The sequence below is a fragment of the Mobula birostris genome, chromosome 27, assembly GCF_030028105.1.
Source record: "Mobula birostris isolate sMobBir1 chromosome 27, sMobBir1.hap1, whole genome shotgun sequence".
Taxonomy (NCBI): domain Eukaryota; kingdom Metazoa; phylum Chordata; class Chondrichthyes; order Myliobatiformes; family Myliobatidae; genus Mobula; species Mobula birostris.
This window is the reverse complement of record NC_092396.1, coordinates 33,748,460-33,768,515: the sequence shown is the minus strand read 5'-3', so window position 1 is coordinate 33,768,515 and position 20,056 is coordinate 33,748,460. Positions and strand designations below refer to the sequence as shown.

Below are 20,056 nucleotides of genomic sequence, written 5' to 3'. Positions count from 1 at the left end.
GCAGTGACAATGAATGACCAGCAGGTGGAGGTGGAGCATCCGTTCACCCGCTGCCTTCGGGAGAGATCATTGATTAAATGAGTAGTTACAACCAATAACTCCAATGGACTTTGCTGAGGGTTAACATTGCAGCCACTGTGCCCCAGTAGTAGAGTGAATGAATATTTATGTTGGTTAATATGATAATCACATCGGCTGTTTGTCAAATTTCTTGAGTTTTGTTTGCACAGTATTCATTCAAACCACTCGAGGATATTCCGTCACTTGTGTATTGTGCATGGTGGAAAGACCTTGGTTGTCAGGAGTTGAGTCACTCACAGAAGAATACCTAGGCTCTGCCTGGTCTTAAGAGTCAAAAATAATTATTCGGCTGGCTCAGTTTCTGGTCATTGGTGACCATCAGGGTACTAAGTCTGAGGGACCTAGCAAATTTTGAAAATCAAGGGTAGCTGATTAAATTATCTCTTGTTGGAGTTAGGCATTGCCTGGTACTTTTGTGGTATAAATGTTATTTACAATTACTCAGAAGCAATACACAAAGAAGCTGGAGAAACTTTGGGTCAGAATAGTCGATGTTTCGAATCAAGCCCTTCATCAGGACTGGCCTGAAACATCGATCGTCCATTTTCCTCCACAGATCCTGCCTCACCTGCTGAGTTCCTGCAGCTCCACTGTATGTGACTCCAGATTTCCTATATCTGCAGTTTCTTGTGTCTCCATGTTGCCAATGACCAGCCTTTTTCTGGATGTTGTCTAGTTCTTTCTGCAAGTGGGGGAGGGCTGTTCATTTGCTATGGAGTTGCAAATGGAATTGAACATCATGCAATCATCAGCAGACATCTCTGTTTCTGATCTTATCACAGAAGTGAGGTCATTGATGGAGCAACTAAATTTGGTTGGACCTAGGACACTGCTCTAAGAAGCTCAACACTGATGTCCTAGGACAGGGATGAATGCACTCCAACAATCTCAACCATCTTCTTTTGTGTACGTCCAACCACTAGGCTGTTTTTATTTTGATGCGTATTGATTGCAGCTTTATTTAGACTCTTCGATGTCTCGCTCAGCCAATAACTACCAAGGCCAAGGGTAGTTGCACTCATTTCAGTAGACAAATTCAGTCCTTTGGATTACAGCTATGATAAGGTCTAGACCCCATTGTTTCAGGCAAAATCTCAAACTTAACATTAATTTAGTGGCTATTGTTAAGTACAATTTAATACCCCAATGACAGCATTTATCTCTTTGTTTATGATTACAAGTAGCCTGGCTGAGTGGTAATTAGAATTGCAAGGGTTCTGCTTTTTAAATGAAGATCAGTAATCCTAAAAGATTAGTATTCAGGAGCAGTACGTTCTTGTGAGGATGAAAAATAAGGCTGGCAAGTTTTGGGAATCTCGGATGATAAGAGATGTTTAGTCAAAGAGAAAAAGGAAGTATATGCAAGTTTTAAAAAACTGAAATCAGATAGAGCCCTTGGGGATATAAAGGAATCAGGAAAAAGCAAGAAATTAGGAGGGCCAAAAAGAGGTAAGAAATATCCCTGCCAAATGGAATACAGGAGAATCCCAAGGCACTTTATATGTATATTAGCAACAAAAGGGTAGCTTGAGAAAGGGTAACTGCATTCAATGACAAAGGAGGGAGTTCATGTATGGCACTCTGGGAAGTGGATGAGGTTCTTAATAATTACTTACATCAGTATTTACCAAGAAGAAGAACTTGGATAATGGTGAGATTGGGAAGGGTTATACTGATATTCCAGGGCATATCAGTATTACAGAAAATGAGCTGAAAACCAGTAAGGTTGCAGCCAGGGCCTGATAGGATCTAACCCAGGATACTGAGGGAAGCAAAGGATGAATTTGCTGGGACCTTGACAAAAATCTTCACATCCTCTTCAGCCATAAGCAAGGTGCTAAATGATTAGGCAGTAAGCCTTCTATCAGTGGTTGGAAAATTATTGGAGAAGACTCTTAGAGACTAGTTTTCAGAAAACATTATTAGAGGTAGTCGACATGATTTTGTGTAGAAGGTGGTCTGTATGACAAATTTGAATTAAATTTTTGAGTAAGTGACAAAACATAAGCCCAATAGTTCTATATGAACTTTAGTTAGGAATTGACAAGGTCTGTATGAGAGACTGGTCCAAGAGGTTAAGTCACAGGAGATCCATGCTGAGTTGGTACATTGGATACAAAATTCATTTCATCACAGAACACAGAGGGCAGGGGTAGAGGGGTGTTTTTCCTGAATGGAGATCTGTGACTTCTGGTGTCTCCAAGAATCAATGCTTGGACTCTGATGTTTGTGATATATGATTATGATATGGATAAAAATATAGATTATTTGATTCATAAAAAGGTTGCAGGTCAGTTGTAGGTCTGGGTAAGGAAATGGCAGAGGGAGCTTAATGTGGACAAGTATGAGGTGCTCCCTTTGGGAGGTCAAGAGCAAGATAAAAGTATACACTTCTCCAGACTAGATTGCCTGAGCAGGAATAATTCATGAAATGAAGCAGCAGCCATCAAGGGCACATTCAGTAATCAGGATAGCTGGGGAAAGATACCAAGTTAAATTGCACTACTTTCCATTCACAAGATTCAACAGGTAAGGCAGACAAACCTCAGAGTGTGATTTGGCTCTGAGGCTTGGGTTGAGAGAAATGCAAGACCAGCAACTCAATATTCCTGGATACAGATGCTACAGGTGTGACAGAGATAGTACAGGTAACTGAGGAGTGGGTGTTGCCATTTTAATAACAGAGTACATAACCACAATATTTAAAGATGACATCCTAAGGGATCATCCAATGAAGCCACATGATAAATAGAACTTTGAAAGGGAGGGTCACTCTAGTGGAGCCATATTAGAGAACCCCCACCCCAACACACAGCCACACACAATATTAACAGCAAATTGAGGAACAGGTGTGTAGAGAAATGCTCATAACTGTAAGAATAATAGGGTTGTCTTAGAGGGAAATTTTTATTTTCCTAGTATTAAGGGCCTAGGCAGGGTAGAAATTGATAAATGTTTCCAGGAAAGTTATACAGAGGGCCTTTCTCTGGAGGATACAATACTGAATATCCTCTTAGGGAATGAGGCAGAGCAAGTAATTGAACTGACAGCCAGGAAGCCCTTTAGCTCTAGTGACCATAATTATATCAGTCTTAAGATAGTAATGATAAATGTAACCCAGGTTAATTAAAAGCAAATGTAAGGGGGTTTCGATTTTTATGTTACTGCGGAGGCTAATTAAAATGGTGTTTTTGTTATGTTAATCTGGGGAATGCGGCTTTGTTGTGCTTTAACGCTGAGAAAGTTTGCGCTAGCAGCTTATTGTGGTTTAGAGGGTGATAAGAGGGTGCTATTAACCAATTGGGATAGTTGTTATGGTTTTGGTGTATTTGAAGATACTGTATGCGCGGGGTTTTGGGGCAGAAGGCGGGAGAGCGAGACAGAGGATGGACCAGGTGCTGTGAGCCCGCTAACGGGGTCGGACCCCGAGCGGGACGTTCGGCAAGGAGACGGAGACGGACTCGTTTGGAGCGTCTGGTCGACCACCGCTGTTGGTCCCAGGCGGCCGGTCGAGGTGGTCCGAGGGGGTCGCAGGGTGAAGAAGAAGGTCTTTGAGCTCCAACGGTTTTTGTGCACGGAGACTGAACTTTGATAAGTGTGGCACCTTTTATTTTCCTTTTATATTTTATTCTCTTTTAATTATATAGTTCCAGTAATATCTATAAACTGTAAATCATTTAATTGCATCTGGTGTAATGTCTGTTACTTGGGCGGGGTGGGGTACCTCACACAGCATCCACACAAACGAATTACCCAGTTTGGTGGGGCCGAGGCTGTTTCCCTAGACGATAGCGAGCCGAGCGACCCTGAGGGTGGCCAGGGGGGCTGCACAAAGATGCAACATTAGAAAGCTCCACCTGTACAGGGATGAAAACAAGTTTTACTGAAAAAGAGAACTTGGGAAAAAAGGCGATGCGAGAACAAGGTGTGGCTGATGCAGGTGCAGACAAGCAAGAGAATACAGTAAATTATCAAAAATTAAATATATAAACTGTTAAAAATAGAATTAGTCATGAGTACCTCTACCCTACTTACTTAAAATCCTCAGGGTGAAACCCCTGGAGGAAGGATGATATTGATAAAAGCTTTATTGAAGCTACAGCTATAGCAAATATCGGCAAGAGACACAAGTCCAAGATCTCAACCATGTAAACGGGAATTAGTTCTATTAAATCTTACCAAGGGACTTGTTGAGTTAAATACTTTTACTGTTCCAATGTATAGCTTGTGTGTGAAATATGATCTGCAGTTTTGTAACTGAGAAATGTTTGGAAGTGACATTATGATATTGAGGCTGAGGAGTTGGTGCAGGGAGCAGGGTTTTAGATTTTTAGATCATTGGGATCTCTTCTGGGGAAGGTGGGATCTGTACAGATTGGATGGGTTGCACCTGAACTCGAGAGGGAGCAATATCCTTGCAGGTAGGCTTGCTAGCATGGTTCGGGAGGGTTTAAACTAATTTGCAAGGGGGATGGGACCCAGAGCAATAGAGCAGTGAAAGAAGTGCATGGAGTAAAGCCAGATCTAACATACAGAGAGGCTTTGAGGAAAGAGAAGCAGAATAAACAGTGTAAAGACAGTAAGGTAGAAGGGCTGAAATGTGTGTACCTCAATGCAAGAAGCATCAGGAACAAAGGTGATGAACTGAGAGCTTGGATACATACATAGAATTATGATGTAGTGGCCATTACAGAGACTTGGCTGGCACCAGGGCAGGAATGGATTCTCAATATTCCTGGATTTCAGTGCTTTAAAAGGGATAGAGAGGGAGGAAAAAGGGGAGGAGGGGTGGCATTACTGGTCAGGGATACTATTACAGCTACAGAAAGGGTGGGTAATGTAGCAGGATCCTCTTTTGAGTCAATATGGGTGGAAGTCAGGAACAGGAAGGGAGCAGTTACTCTACTGGGAGTATTCTATAGGCCCCCTGGTAGCAACAGAGATACAGAGGAGCAGATTGGGAGGCAGATTTTAGAAAGGTGCAAAAATAACAGGGTTGTTATCATGGGTGACTTAAACTTCCCTAATATTGATTGGCACCTGATTAGTTCCAAGGGTTTAGATGGGGCAGAATTTGTTAAGTGTGTCCAGGATGGATTCCTGTCACAGTATGTGGACAGGCCGACCAGGGGGAATGCCATACTAGATCTAGTACTAGGTAATGAACCGGGTCAGGTCACAGATCTCTCAGTGGGTGAGCATCTGGGGGACAGTGACCACCGCTCCCTGGCCTTTATAATTATCATGGAAAAGGATAGAATCAAAGAGGACAGGAAAATTTTTAATTGGAGAAAGGCAAATTATGAGGCTATAAGGCTAGAACTTGCGGGTGTGAATTGGGATGATGTTTTTGCAGGGAAATGTACCATGGACATGTGGTCGATGTTTAGAGATCTCTTGCGGGATGTAAGGGATAAATTTGTCCTGGTGAGGAAGATAAAGAATGGTAGGGTGAAGGAACCATGGATGACAAGTGAGGTGGAAAATCTAGTCAGGAGGAAGAAGGCAGCATACATGAGGTTTAGGAAGCAAGGATCAGATGGGTCTATTGAGGAATATAGGGAAGCAAGAAAGGAGCTTAAGAAGGGGCTGAGAAGAGCAAGAAGGGGGCATGAGAAGGCCTTGGCGAGTAGGGTAAAGGAAAACCCCAAGGCATTCTTCAATTATGTGAAGAAAAAAAGGATGACAGGAGTGAAGGTAGGACCGATTAGAGATAAAGGTGGGAAGATGTGCCTGGAGGCTATGGAAGTGAGTGAGGTCCTCAATGAATACTTCTCTTCAGTATTCACCAATGAGAGGGAACTTGATGATGGTGAGGACAATATGAGTGAGGTTGATGTTCTGGAGCATGCTGATATTAAGGGGGAGGAGGTGTTGGAGTTCTTAAAATACATTAGGACAGGTAAGTCCCCGGGGCCTGACGGAATATTCCCCAGGCTGCTCCACAAGGCGAGAGAAGAGATTGCTGAGCCTCTGGCTAGGATCTTTATGTCCTCGTTGTCCACAGGAATGGTACCGGAGGATTGGAGGGAGGCGAATGTTGTTCCCTTGTTCAGAAAAGGTAGTAGGGATAGTCCGGGTAATTATAGACCAGTGAGCCTTACGTCTGTGGTGGGAAAGCTGTTGGAAAAGATTCTTAGAGATAGGATCTATAGGCATTTAGAGAATCATGGTCTGATCAGGGACAGTCAGCATGGCTTTGTGAAGGGCAGATCATGTCTAACAAGCCTGATAGAGTTCTTTGAGGAGGTGACCAGGCATATAGATGAGGCTAGTACAGTGGATGTGATCTGTATGGATTTTAGTAAGGCATTTGAAAAGGTTCCACACGGAAGGCTTATTCAGAAAGTCAGAAGGCATGGGATCCATGGAAGTTTGGCCAGGTGGATTCAGAATTGGCTTGCCTGCAGAAGGCAGAGGGTGGTGGTGGAGGGAGTACATTCAGATTGAAGGATTGTGACTAGTGGTGTCCCACAAGGATCTGTTCTGGGACCTCTACTTTTCGTGATTTTTATTAACGACCTGGATGTGGGGGTAGAAGGGTGGGTTGGCAAGTTTGCAGACGACACAAAGGTTGGTGCTGTTGTAGATAGTGTAGAGGATTGTCAAAGATTGCAGAGAGACATTGATAGGATGCAGAAGTGGGCTGAGAAGTGGCAGATGGATTTCAACCCGGAGAAGTGTGAGGTGGTACACTTTGGAAGGACAAACTCCAAGGCAGAGTACAAAGTAAATGGCAGGATACTTGGTAGTGCGGAGGAGCAGAGGGATCTCGGGGTACATGTCCACAGATCCCTGAAAGTTGCCTCACAGGTGGATCGGGTAGTTAAGAAAGCTTATGGGGTGTTAGCTTTCATAAGTCGAGGGATAGAGTTTAAGAGTCGCAATGTAATGACGCAGCTCTATAAAACTCTGGTTAGGCCACACTTGGAGTACTGTGTCCAGTTCTGGTCACCTCACTATAGGAAGGATGTGGAAGCATTGGAAAGGGTACAGAGGAGATTTACCAGGATGCTGCCTGGTTTAGAAAGTATGCATTATGATCAGAGATTAAGGGAGCTAGGGCTTTACTCTTTGGAGAGAAGGAGGATGAGAGGAGACATGATAGAGGTGTACAAGATAATAAATGGAATAGATAGAGTGGATAGCCAGCGCCTCTTCCCCAGGGCACCACTGCTCAATACAAGAGGACATGGCTTTAAGGTAAGGGGTGGGAAGTTCAAGGGGGATATTAGAGGAAGGTTTTTTACTCAGAGAGTGGTTGGTGCGTGGAATGCACTGCCTGAGTCAGTGGTGGAGGCAGATACACTAGTGAAGTTTAAGAGACTACTAGACAGGTATATGGAGGAATCTAAGGTGGGGGGTTATATGGGAGGCAGGGTTTGAGGGTCGGCACAACATTGTGGGCTGAAGGGCCTGTACTGTGCTGTACTGTTCTATGTTCTATGTTATTTTGAAATCCAATGTATATATAAGCTTACCAATTGTAATTCTGTGGTATACAGGTCAGATTTTTTTTTAAGTTTTGTGAATCAACTCTCCGTGGATGACCCACTATTTCATCCAACAAACCAAGAAATATGGTGGTTAGCCATCCAAGATCGAAGCACCTGTGGGGGACTGAAATGTCTCAAGACTTAGAGGACTTAATACGGTTGGATGTATAAGTTTATTTTTCATTTAAAGGATATGAATTTGATTTTTTGAAAGAATGATCATTTTTGAAAAGACTTTGATAAGTTACTGAATGAGAATGACTCTGTTTAAAAGTTGTGACATTGGAGGATTTGTCATGAAAGGGGTATGGGGTGTGTGTGTGTGTGTGTGTGTGTGTGTGTGTGTGTGTGTGTGTGTGTGTGTGTGTGTGTGTGTGTGTGTGTGTGTGTGTGAGAGAGAGAGAGAGAGAGAGAGAGAGAGAGAGTTGGGGGGGGGGGGGAGAGAGAGAGAGAGAGAGAGAGAGAGAGAGAAAAGAGAATTTTTGTTTGGTGCTGAATTTGAATTTGTAGACATACTGACCTGGAACTGAAACTGAGATTAACCATAAAACTAAAAGATAGGAATTCAATTAGTTTCCTAATTATTTGGGATAAAAAGAAAGGCAATTATTAGTCTGTAAACCCTTAAAGAGGGAATAACACTACATTTAATTAGTTAAAGAAATTAGAGTAATAAAGGTTATTCTAACAAACCTCACTGAGTCTAACTAAAAAAAGAACTTGGTTTTCATTTGATATATGAGATTTGGAGCCTAAGACAGAATGCTGGAATTCTGAATTGTTCTTGCTCATGTATATATTGCTATTTTTATAAACAAACTTTCTCTAGAAGTATGTGTTTTCTATCCACTGTCTCCTTCCGGTACCTCGAGCTTTTGATGGCCTACTAGCACCTAGCATAATACTACGTAATTTGATTTTCTCATCGAGAGTTGAGCAGCCAGTCACACAGTATAAGACAAGCACTACACAGGCGTTACATAAAGGATAGGTCAGATTAGGATTCTAAACTAGAGCAGAGCTAATTTTGGGGGGAGGGGAATCAGACGAGATCAGCAGAGGTCAATTGGGTGAGCCTGTTTGAAAAGAAAGGAACAAATGATAAGTAGCACACACAAAATGCTGGTGGAACGCAGCAGGCCAGGCAGCATCTATAGGAAGAAGCACAGTTGACGTTTTGGGCCGAGACCCTTCGTCATGATAAGTAGAAGGTTTTTAAGAGTGTGATTTATATAGTCCAAGAACAGCATGTTCCTATAAGGGTGAAGGGTAAACCTGGCTAGTTCAGGAAACCTTAGCTGTCGAGAGACACTGCAAAGTTTATCTGATAAATTTGAACAACAACGTCAAAGTCTTAATGAAGACTTAAAATCAATCACGGAAACTTTGAAATCTCTGGATTGTGAAGTTCAAAAACATCGAAGTAAAATCTTTGAACTGGATACTAAATCTCAGAAGACGGATTCAAAAGTCGAGAACTTGGAACGGAATTTAGCTTCAACCATTAAACAACTGCAACATTTTAAATCCAAAGTTATCGATCTTGAAAATCAATCGAGAAGACAGAACTTACGTATAATTGATCTACCCAAGGATGTTGAGGATGGAGATCCTTTAATATTCTTTGCTCAACTTTTAAAGGATATGTTTAATTCAGTCTTTCCTAACGAACCTCCATTGCTCGACCGTGCCCATCGTATACCGCGACCCAAGTCGGCATCGGCTGAATCAAAACCGAGACCAATTATTCTTCGTTTCCGCTACGTTAATGTTAAAGAACAGCTTCTCCAGGCTGCTCGTCGGCAAGGGATGGTCAAGTATCATCAAAGCTCCTTCAGAATAGTTCAAGATTACAGTCCCGGAATGATGAAAGAGCGATCCGCTTTTAAATCTCTGATGTCGGAATGTTATCAAAAAAATCTTAAACCGGCACTATTATACCCTGCACGCCTAAGAATTTCTCTTTCTGATGGATCCCGTCGTGTCTTCCATTCCACAACCGATGCTCGAAGCTTTTTGGATGACAACTACCCATCTGATGTGGACACCGCCCTTTAATTAATGTTCTCTGCTTCCAGTATCAGTTTTTATTTTCTGGTGCTTTATAAAAAACAATAAACTTTCTCTAACCGTTAGAAGAAGGTTTTTTTATAAGCTCAAGATTTTTCTTTTGTGTTTAGTACCGTTGGTTTTACTTTATAACTTATTTAAAAAAGCCTTTTCTCGCGAATAACTGTACTTATTCTTTTAGTTAATTTCCTTTTTTAACTATTTGATTTCTGATATTGTCACTAACAATTTGATTCGACGATCAATTTTAATTATATGTTCTTTATTTTTGCTTTGGTATAATTAAGATGATGGTTTGTTTTCCTTTTTGCAGAATTTCCCTTGTTCTTTTTGGGCACGCCATGTTCTTATATTTCTTCTTCCCACAATCCACTTTTTTTTGACAGCGTTATTTTATTTACTTTTATTTATAATTAACTAATCATATGCATTGGTACTAACTATTTTCTTTTTTAGGTATTTTAGAAGTTACACTATGTAGATTATTGTAGTATAGTTTTAATTTTTCTATATCGGGGGGGTCATCTTTATAACATATATCTTTGGAGTTGCCTCCTGCAGAAATGGGGTTAGATTTAGTGTTAGATAGTTCTTTCTTCAGCCTTTCTTGACTTAGTTCAGGGGTTTTAGGGAAGGAGGGTGGGGGTGTTTCTTTTTTTCTTATTATTTTTTTCTATTGGGCTGATTTGGTACTACAAAGATGTCTGCACTGTCGGGATTTCTGGTTCCTCTCTGATCTTGTATTCCTCTTCCGATCTCATGAGTTTACATTGGTTAACCCTTTACACACCAAAGGGTTAATGTTAAATTATGGCTCACACTATTAATTTTGTCTCTTGGAATACAAATGGTTTAAACCATCCAGTAAAATGGAAAAAGATTTTCAAAGTATTCCAAAGATTGAATGCCTATATTATTTTTGCACAAGAAACTCATGTTAGGAAAGAGGATAATCAACACTTCTTTAAGTTTTGGAAAGAATAACAATATCACTCAAACTCCCAAGCCAAAGTCAAAGGCGTTTCAATTTTTATAGATCCCTCAATTACATTTATTCATCAAGACATCATCTCAGATCCTAATGGTAGATTCTTGTTAATTACCGGGTTACTTTTTAACAAAAAGGTTGCTATGGTTAATGTTTATGCTCCGAATGTGGATTATCCTGAATTTTTTTAAGCACATATTCACTTCCTTTCCTAACTTAAACGAGTATATGCTGATAATGGGCGGTGACTTTAATTTATGTTTAAATCCCATGTTGGACAGAGCCATAGGTAGTCCGGCTTTACCGAGTAAGTCGGCTACACTTATTAACTCTTTCATGATTGACTCTGGGATTTCAGGAAATTTGAAGATTTCTACACCCAAAGGACAAAGAATTCTCATTCTTTTCACACGTTCATCATTCTTATTATCAAATTTACTATTTTTTATTGACTCTCAATTAATCCCATCTGTAATTGATTGTAATTATGACATTATCGCCATTTCAGATCATGCTCCAATGAATCTTTCTATTAAGTTAATGGATACTTCTTCTACTAATAGACAATGGCAATTTAACTCTATTTTGCTTCAAGACTTGGATTTTGTTAATTTTATGTAGGGATAGATTGATTTCTTTTTTCCAACTGATACTACGGAAGAAGTTTCCAATGGAACAATATGGGATGCTTTTAAAGCTTATATCCGTGGTCAGATTATTTCCAATTCAGTTGGTTTGAAAAAACATACTAAGAATGAAATACTCTTGTTGGTTAATAAAATTAAAGAAATTGATAAAAAATACACCATTGCTCCTAGTAAGGAGCTGTATAAACAGAGATTTGAACTTCAAATGGTACATAGCTTACTATCAACGTCCATGATTGAAAATCAATTAGTGAGAACTAAAAGTGATTTTTATATTCATATTGATAAATCGGGTAAATTATTAGCTAATCAATTGAAATTTGCCTCAGTTAAACATCAAATTACTAAGATTCGTAAACACAATGATATTTTGACAGTTGATCATGACGAGATAAATAAAACCTTTCAAGAATTTTATACTTGTTTATATCATTCTGATTTTCCTTATAATTTTAAAATCATGCATGATTTTTTAAGTAAATTGAATTTTCCAAAATTATCATCCGAGGACTATTTATCATTAGAAACTCCTATTACACAGGAAGAAATAACAGCTGCAATCTCATCAATGAATTCTGGTAAAGCACCTGGTCCGGATGGTTTTACAGTTGAATTTTTTAAATATTTTTCCTCTATTCTCCCTCCTTGGTTGTCTAGAATATTTAAAGAAGCAATCAGTTTAGGTAAACTACCACAATCATTTTATGAAGCCTCTATTTCCTTAATTCTTAAAAAGAATAAAGATCCTACTGATTGTGCATCATATAGACCGATATCTCTTTTGAATGTAGATTCAAAAATTTTTTCAAAAATTTTAGCAACTAGATTAGAGAAGGTATTACCTCAAATTATATCTATGGACCAAACAGAATTTATTAAAAACCGTTATTCATCTTTTAATATTAGGAGGCTAATGAATATTGTTTATACCCCCTCATTAAACACTCCAGAATGTACTATCTCATTAGATGCTGAGAAAGCCTTTGACAAATTTGAATAGCCTTATTTGTTTAGTGTGTTCAAGAAATTTAATTTTAGTTCAACATTTATATCTTAGATTAAATTGTTATATCATACCCCTGTAGCTTCGGTTTGTACTAATAATCAAAGATCTCCCTCTTTTCGTCTATCTCATGATACTAGGCAAGGATGCCCTCTTAGTCCTTTATTATTTAATATTGTTCTTGAACCTTTAGCAATGGCTATCCGTGACTCGCCCAACATTTTTGGTGTTATTCGTGGAAATTAAATATATAAATTATCACTATATGCAGATGATTTGTTACTATATATCTCTAATCCGGAGAAGTCAATTCCTGTTATTCTAGCTTTGTTGGCTCAATTTAGTAATTTTACTGGTTACAAATTAAACCTTAATAAGAGTGAATTACTTCCTTTAAATAAGCAGGTTCCTATTTACGGAAGTTTACCATCTAAATTGGTTACTGACTCTTTTATATACTTAGGGATTACAATTACGAAAAAGTATAAAGATTTATTTAAAGCTAATTTTAGCTAATTGATCAGATTCAACTTTTGTTTACTAAATGGCCACCAATATCTTTGTCTTTGATCGGTCAGATTAATGCTATTAAGATGATTATTTTGCCTAAATTTCTATTTGTATTTCAATCAGTTCCAATTTTATCCCAAGATCTTTTTTTGATAATGTTGACTCAAAAATTTCTTCATATATATGGCAGAACAAAAAAAAATCCTAGGCTAGGTAAAAGGTATTTACAAAAATCTAAAAAAAGAGTGGGGGGGTTAGCCCTCCCGAATTTTAGATTTTATTATTGGGCAATTAATATTCGATACTTAAAATTTTGGTTATGAGACTTGGATGCAATTTCAAGTCCACATTGGGTAAATCTTGAATGTAATTCATCACAAGGGTTTTCTTTGGGTTCGGTTTTAGGGACTCCGCTTCCTTTCACTTTATCTGAATTGTATAAACAAATGAGTAATCCAATAGTTAAACATACTTTACATTTATGGTTTCAATTTCAAAAATTTTTTGGGTTGAATCAATTTATTTTAGCAAGTCCTATTATATCTAATTTCTTTTTTCAACCTTGCACTATGGATCAAGCTTATTTAGATTGGAAAATCAAAGGTATAGTACGTTTTTGTGATTTATTTTTGGATAATTGTTTTATGTCCTTTGATCAACTATCTAATAAATATAATTTACCTAGATCTCACTTTTTTAGATATCTACAGATTAGAAACTTTTTAATTACTGTTTCTGCTAATTTTCCACACTCTTATCCAATGGATATTTTGGAAAAAGTTTTAGATTTAAACCTTTCTCAGAAAGGTGTTGTAGCAATTATTTATAATATAATTATGCATTTATGCCCTGATGTATCTAATAAAATTAAAACTGATTGGGAAAGAGAACTTAAGATTATTATACCGATTGAAAATTGGGAAAAAATTCTTCAATTAGTTAACTCATCCTCTATATGTGCTAAGCATGCGTTGGTACAGTTTAAAGTAGTGCACAGGGCTCATATGTCCAAAGATAATTTATCTCGTTATTACTCTTATATAAACCCTATTTGTGATAGATGTCATTCCGAGATAGCTTCTTTAGCTCACATGTTTTAGTCATGTCCTTTGTTAAAAAAATATTGAGAAGACATTTTTGATATTATTTCAACGGTTTTGAATATAGACTTACAACCTCACCCAATTACTGCTATTTTGGGGCTACCAATGATAGAATTAAATCATTTAACCTCTTCAGCTCATCGGATCATTGCATTTCTTACTTTAATGGCTAGAAGATCCATTTTGCTGAATTGGAAAAAGATTAACCCCCCTACTAAATTTCACTGGTTCTCACAAACTCTGTTGTGTTTAAATTTGAAAAAAATTAGAAGTGTGGTTTATGATCCTTCCATTAAATTCAAAAAGACTTGGAGGCCATTTATTCAGCATTTTCATATGATGTAATTTGACCATTTCCAAACTTATTTTACTTCTCTGTAATATTGGTTAAGAGGAACAGAGTCGCTGACACTATGGTTTTTCATTTCTCCCATTTTTTGTGATGTTAATACAGCCCAAGTCTTTTTTTAGTTTAGTTAATTAATTCTGTTTAGATTAGTTTTTTTTTGGGGGGGGAGGGTTTTGTTTTTCCTTTTTCATGATTTTTGTCTAGTTATTTCGCTTTGTTCTGTATTATTCATTGATATCCTTTATGATTGGGAGTTTTGTCAATTTTTTGTTTAGTTTTATAACTACTCATGTTAATTATAACAATGTATTCCCAATAACTTTGTATTACTACTATGTCATGTTTATATTTTGTGAAACTAATAAAAAGATTGAAAAAGAAAGAGAGATACTGAGGCTCTAGTCAAGAAAAAGAAGGAAGCATACACTGGGTTTAGGAGGTCAGGGACAAGTGAATCCCTTGATGATTTTTTTAAAATTAAGAATATGCCTAAGAAAAAAATCAGGAGGGCAAAGAAAGGGTATAGCAAAGTAAGATTACCCAGGTAAGGTTAGGGAAAATTGCAAGGAGGGCTCTATAGCTATATTAAAAGGGCAGCTAAGAAGAGAGTAAGTCTCTTTATAAATCAGTGTTTACTGACGAGAAAAGCATAAGGGAAATAACTTAGGATGTTTTGGAGGACATTCAGATTACCTGGGAGGATGTATTTGCAACCTTACAAAGCTTTAATGTGGATAAATCCTCAGGGCCTGACTAAGTGCATCCTTGGAGTTTGTGGAAGGCTAGAGAAGAAATTACAGAGGATCTTGTGGAGCTATTTGTTCTGTCATTAGCCATTGGTGTAGTTCCTTAGGACTCAAAGGTGACTAATGTTGCTTTGTAATTTCAGAAGGGAGGCAAGGACAAGCCAGGGAACTACCAGGCTGGTCAGCCTGAGATCTGTAGAGGGAAGGTTACTGGAAGGAATTCTGAGGGACAGGATCTACCAGCATTTGAACAGAGTCTCATTGGGAGGAGTCAGTATGGCTTAGTACATGGAAAGTCATGCCTTGAAAGCCTCCTAGAATTTTAAAAATAAATAACCAAAAATATAGATGAGGATAGGGCAGTAGATACTGTCTATTTGAACTTTCACAAGGCCTATGACCCGCATGGTAGCCTTGTCTGGAACACAAGGTCTCATGGAATCCAGACAAGCTAGCTAAGTAGATATAAAATTGGCTCAGAGGTAGGAAGCATAGGTGGTGTTTGAAGTTTGTTTCTCAGAATGGTAGCCAGTGACTAGTGGTGTGCCAAAGGGGCTGTGTTAAGACACCTGTTGTTCATTATTTATATAAATGACTTGAATGTGAATTCACATGGCTTGATCAGCAAGGCTTGCAGATATATGAAATTAGGAGGAGTTGTTGATAGTAGTAAAGTTGTAAATTGGTTTATTATTGTCACATGTACTGAGGTACAGCGAGAAACTTGTCTTGCATGCTGCTCAAGCAGATCAATATGTTACAACAGTGCACTGAGGTAGTACAAGATAAAACAATGCTATGTAGAATAAAGTGTTACAGCAGTTACAGACAAAGTGCACTGCAGATTGACAGTAAGGTGCAAGATCATAACCAGGTAGATTGTAAGGTCAATGGTCAATCTTTTTGTACTAGGGCAGGGGTCCCCAACCTTTTTTGCACTGCGGACCGGTTTATTATTGACAATATTCTTGCCGACCGGCCGACCCGGGGGGCGGGGTAGGGTTGCCAATGGACAAGAGTAGCAGTCAAGTACGTTGTGTTTACCTCATGAAAGGCTACAATGACCGTGAAGCCTTGCACGGGCACCAGTGCACCTGCGTGACTTGCTCATGCGTGTACGTCCTGATTTTTTTGTACAAATCGTTTTTGGCGATTCTGTTCGGGGGGTGGGGGGGGGGTGGTTTAATCACGACCAGAATATAGGTGATAAGTGGTTAATACACTCAATTTTGTTTCTAAAAGGGTTTATCTAACGAATTTAATATTAAACACACAGCACATATTTTCCTCACATGAATATAGTGATAAGTCAATTATCAGGGGAGCTTGAAGTAAGTATTGAACGAACTTCCAGTAGAAGTGGTAGAGGCAGGTTCGATATTATCATTTAAAGTTAAATTGGATAGGTATATGGACAGGTAAGGAATGGAGGGGTATGGGCCGAGTGCATGTTGGTGGGACTAGGTGAGAGTAGCGTGCGGCACGGACTAGCAGGGCAGAGGTGGCCTGTTTCCATGCTGTAATTGTTATATGGTTATATCAGTCACTTATAAGTCAATAGCATCCTAACATTTTAAGTAACGTTTGGATATTAAACACACAGCACATATTTTCCCCATATGAACATATAAAATCATTGCAACACACCAATATCGCTGAATCAGTGGGAGCCCTGAGCTTGTTTCCCTGCAACAAGACGGTCCTATCGAGGGGTGATGGGACACAGCGATACTCGAAGGGGGTTCTTTATGTCCATTCTATTCCGCATTTTAGCTTTCATTGCATTCATTGCAGAGGTATGTTGGAAATGGAAGCAACGTTTTCAGTGCTTTCATGGCTATCTCAGGATATTTAGCCTTGACTTTGATCCACAATGCCGACAGAGATGTTATTTCAAACATACTTTTCAGCCCGCCGTCAGTTGCAAGCTCGAGGAGTTCATCTTCTTCCCGCGCTGATGTGGATGACGCACGGGTAATGACCGCACATGCGTTCAAGCTCAACAGTGGGCGTGACAGGGAATGAGGAAAGGTGCAGCTGACTCATATCGCCAAATCATATTGTTTCCTTGTGGCCCAGTAGCACATGCTTTGTGGCCCGGCACCGGTCTGCGGCCCGGTGGTTGGGTACCACTGTACTAGGGAACCATTCAATAGTTTTACAACAGTAGGATAGAAGCTGTCCATGAGCCTAGTGGTATGCATTTACACTTTTGTATCTTCTCCCTTACAGGAAGGGGTAGAATAGAGAACTACCAGTGTGGGTAGAGTCTTTGTTTATGCTGACTGCTTCATTATGCTTAGACAGTGAAAAATGTAGAGAAGTCCATGGAGGGGATGCTGGTTTCCACGATATGCTGCAGACTATCTACAGATTCTTTTATCTGTGCTGCATTGCTCTAAGCCTCTGTCTAGGTCGCAGGACTATTAGAGCACTGATGTACAAAGGGATTTTGGGATGCATGTTCATAGCTCCCTGAAAGTGGCAACACAAGTATAGAGAGGGGTAAAGGCAGCATATGACATACTTGCATTCATCTTGAGTATAAAATTTGGCAAGTCATAATGCAGTGTTGTAAAATCTGGTTTGGTCACACTGGAGTATTATGTGCAGCTCTGGTCAACATACCATACACAGAGAGAATGTAGACATCTCGGTGAGGATACAGAAGACATCCACCAGGATGCTGCCTCAATTAGAATGTATAGAGGCTGAAAAAAATGAATTGTTTTTTCTAGAGCACTGGAGGCAGAGGAGCAACCTGACAGAGGCAAAGATAACCATTTTTTTTTCTCCAGGTTGGAATTGTCATATACCATACAGCATAGGTTTCAGGTCTGAGGGGGAAAGTTTAAAGAAGGTCTGAGAGTGCAAGGTATTTTTGATACAGAAAGAGAGCAGGTGCCTGGAATGTCTACCATGGGAGGTGGGATAAAAGCAGGCAATATAGGAAAATTTAGGCAGACACATAAACAGGCAAGGAATAGAAGCATACTGACCACTTGTAAGCAAATGGCGTTCATTTAATTTGGCATCATGTTTGGTGCAGGCAAGGTTGAACAAAGGGCCCTGACTATGTTACAGTCCTTCAAAGCTAAACGGCCAGATAGCTTGCATCCAACCAGTCAGCTCAGGAACCGTGAGTCCAGGGGCTAAGCAACAGGTCACCCAACAGCCCCCTGCTCCTTACTTCTGAACTGGTATCTGTAAGTGAAGCTACCTGGAACATACCACCAAACTCACTGCAGTTAGCTGGCAGTGCTCTATAAGACCCCAATCCAGCCCAATGGAACACATACTAAGTCACACATAACCAAATGTAATGTCTTTCGAAATGTAAAGATACAGGAATTTGATAAAATTTAATGACTTAAATTAAATCTGGTCTTTTATTATTTTATGATAGTGGACGTTTTAGATTACCACAGGTTAAACCAGCCTGCATATTCAGTACACATTTATATGTAAATATTTAACCTCATTTACAATTTACCTTTTGGAAATATTCCCAGATTTTCCTTGCATTATCCCTGGAATCAAAACCACCACCTGTGGTTTCTGCACATAACACAAGCCATTGTGAACACCAACATGCAGCCTTCGTTCTTGAATAACAATGGTGCTTCCATCAGCAACTTGATCACTCTGAAACAGACACAAAATAGACTTCCATATGTTATTCTCAAAGGCATTGTCAAGAAAGCAAATCAATGTATAATATGATGGATGTTGTAAATCTGAAGTAAAAACAGAAAATTCAGTAAAACTGCCAGTAGCACTGACAATTCACTAGAAACAATGATAATATTTCAGGTAAGTAAAATTCATTAAATAAATGACATCTATTATTCCCTTAAGTAAATCATTAAATAAATGACATCTATTATTCCCTTAAGTAAACAGATTTTATATTTCAGTGATCTGTAATTGGCACAACAAATAAACAAAAGAAATTTGATTAATGAAAAATTAATATGCAGGGATATAATTTATTCATACATTAGTTTCCAGTGTTTACAATCAAATGAATGTTCCTTTCAAAGCAATATTTTGAACACTAGTATCAGACTGTACTGTAACTTCAATTGTCTTCTATAGCTGCACATATATTATACAATTAAAAGACAACAGGCTAGAAAATAGTTAACACAATTGCAAAGAAAAATGGCTTTGTGTTGTTGAAAAGTATATTAACCTCTGGAGAAAATTTTGCACAAATTGCTGAATTCTTACATCTGTCATTAACATTGCCCTCTCACCTTTGGGCAAGATCTTTTTGCCTGCAAGCATATTTTTATTCTTAGAACTCTTCCAAATAGCATGAAACTTCCCCAAATGTTATTGTGTGTCCAAAATTTATTATCAGTTGAGATTTTCATGATATCTATCATAACAACGATAGTTGTAATCAACTCACAGAACAACCAGGTTTACAAACACAGGTTATTCTGAAATCACGCTATTTAAAGCTCTGTTCATAATGAACCTGTACGCAGAGCTAAACTGCTGCACAATGAATGCCTTCTAGGGCATTAGATTACTTGAGAGCATTTAAGAGCCTAGAATTTTGTGACTATCTAGTGTTTTGTGGTCATCATTACTCAAGATAAGGGTTCTTTTTTCAAAAATCATGAACGATTAAATGAATTTACATTCCACAGCTAAAATGCTGGAAGTTGAACCTAAATTTCTGGATTGTTTAGTCCAAACACTTTACCATCACAGTACCTGTCATCTTGGGCATCACCGAGATCAGTAACCCCATAAAATGTCTTAACAAGGTCACACATGTGCCTGAACTGTTCTCACAATCAAAGTCAAGGTCACAATCATTCTTTACTTCGCAGTTTCAGAGCCATTCCAGGATAGACTTGCAGAAATATGACACATCTCAGAGCTGTTTGCTATGCGCCAATACCTGAAGGTGATCAGTGACATTTTCTTCTCTGGAAGATCATACAAAAGACATGGTTTGCTGCAATTGTAGGCTTCCAAGAAGTGCAAACACTCATTGACTGCATTAATACAGGATGGAGCTCCCATTCTTAACCAACAAAGTACAT

The 20,056-nt window shown here is 38.8% G+C and overlaps 1 protein-coding gene across 3 annotated transcripts in view; it reads right to left on the bottom strand.

Moving 5' to 3' along the window:
* The window catches only part of nphp4 (nephronophthisis 4), a 433,219-nt gene that overhangs the window by 273,214 nt on the left and 139,949 nt on the right, over positions 1–20,056 (bottom strand). For all 3 annotated transcript variants that reach the window (XM_072244772.1, XM_072244773.1, XM_072244774.1), the window contains one exon: positions 18,487–18,638. In XM_072244772.1, the coding sequence (XP_072100873.1) occupies positions 18,487–18,638 (152 nt within the window). The remainder of the gene's footprint in view (positions 1–18,486; positions 18,639–20,056) is intronic.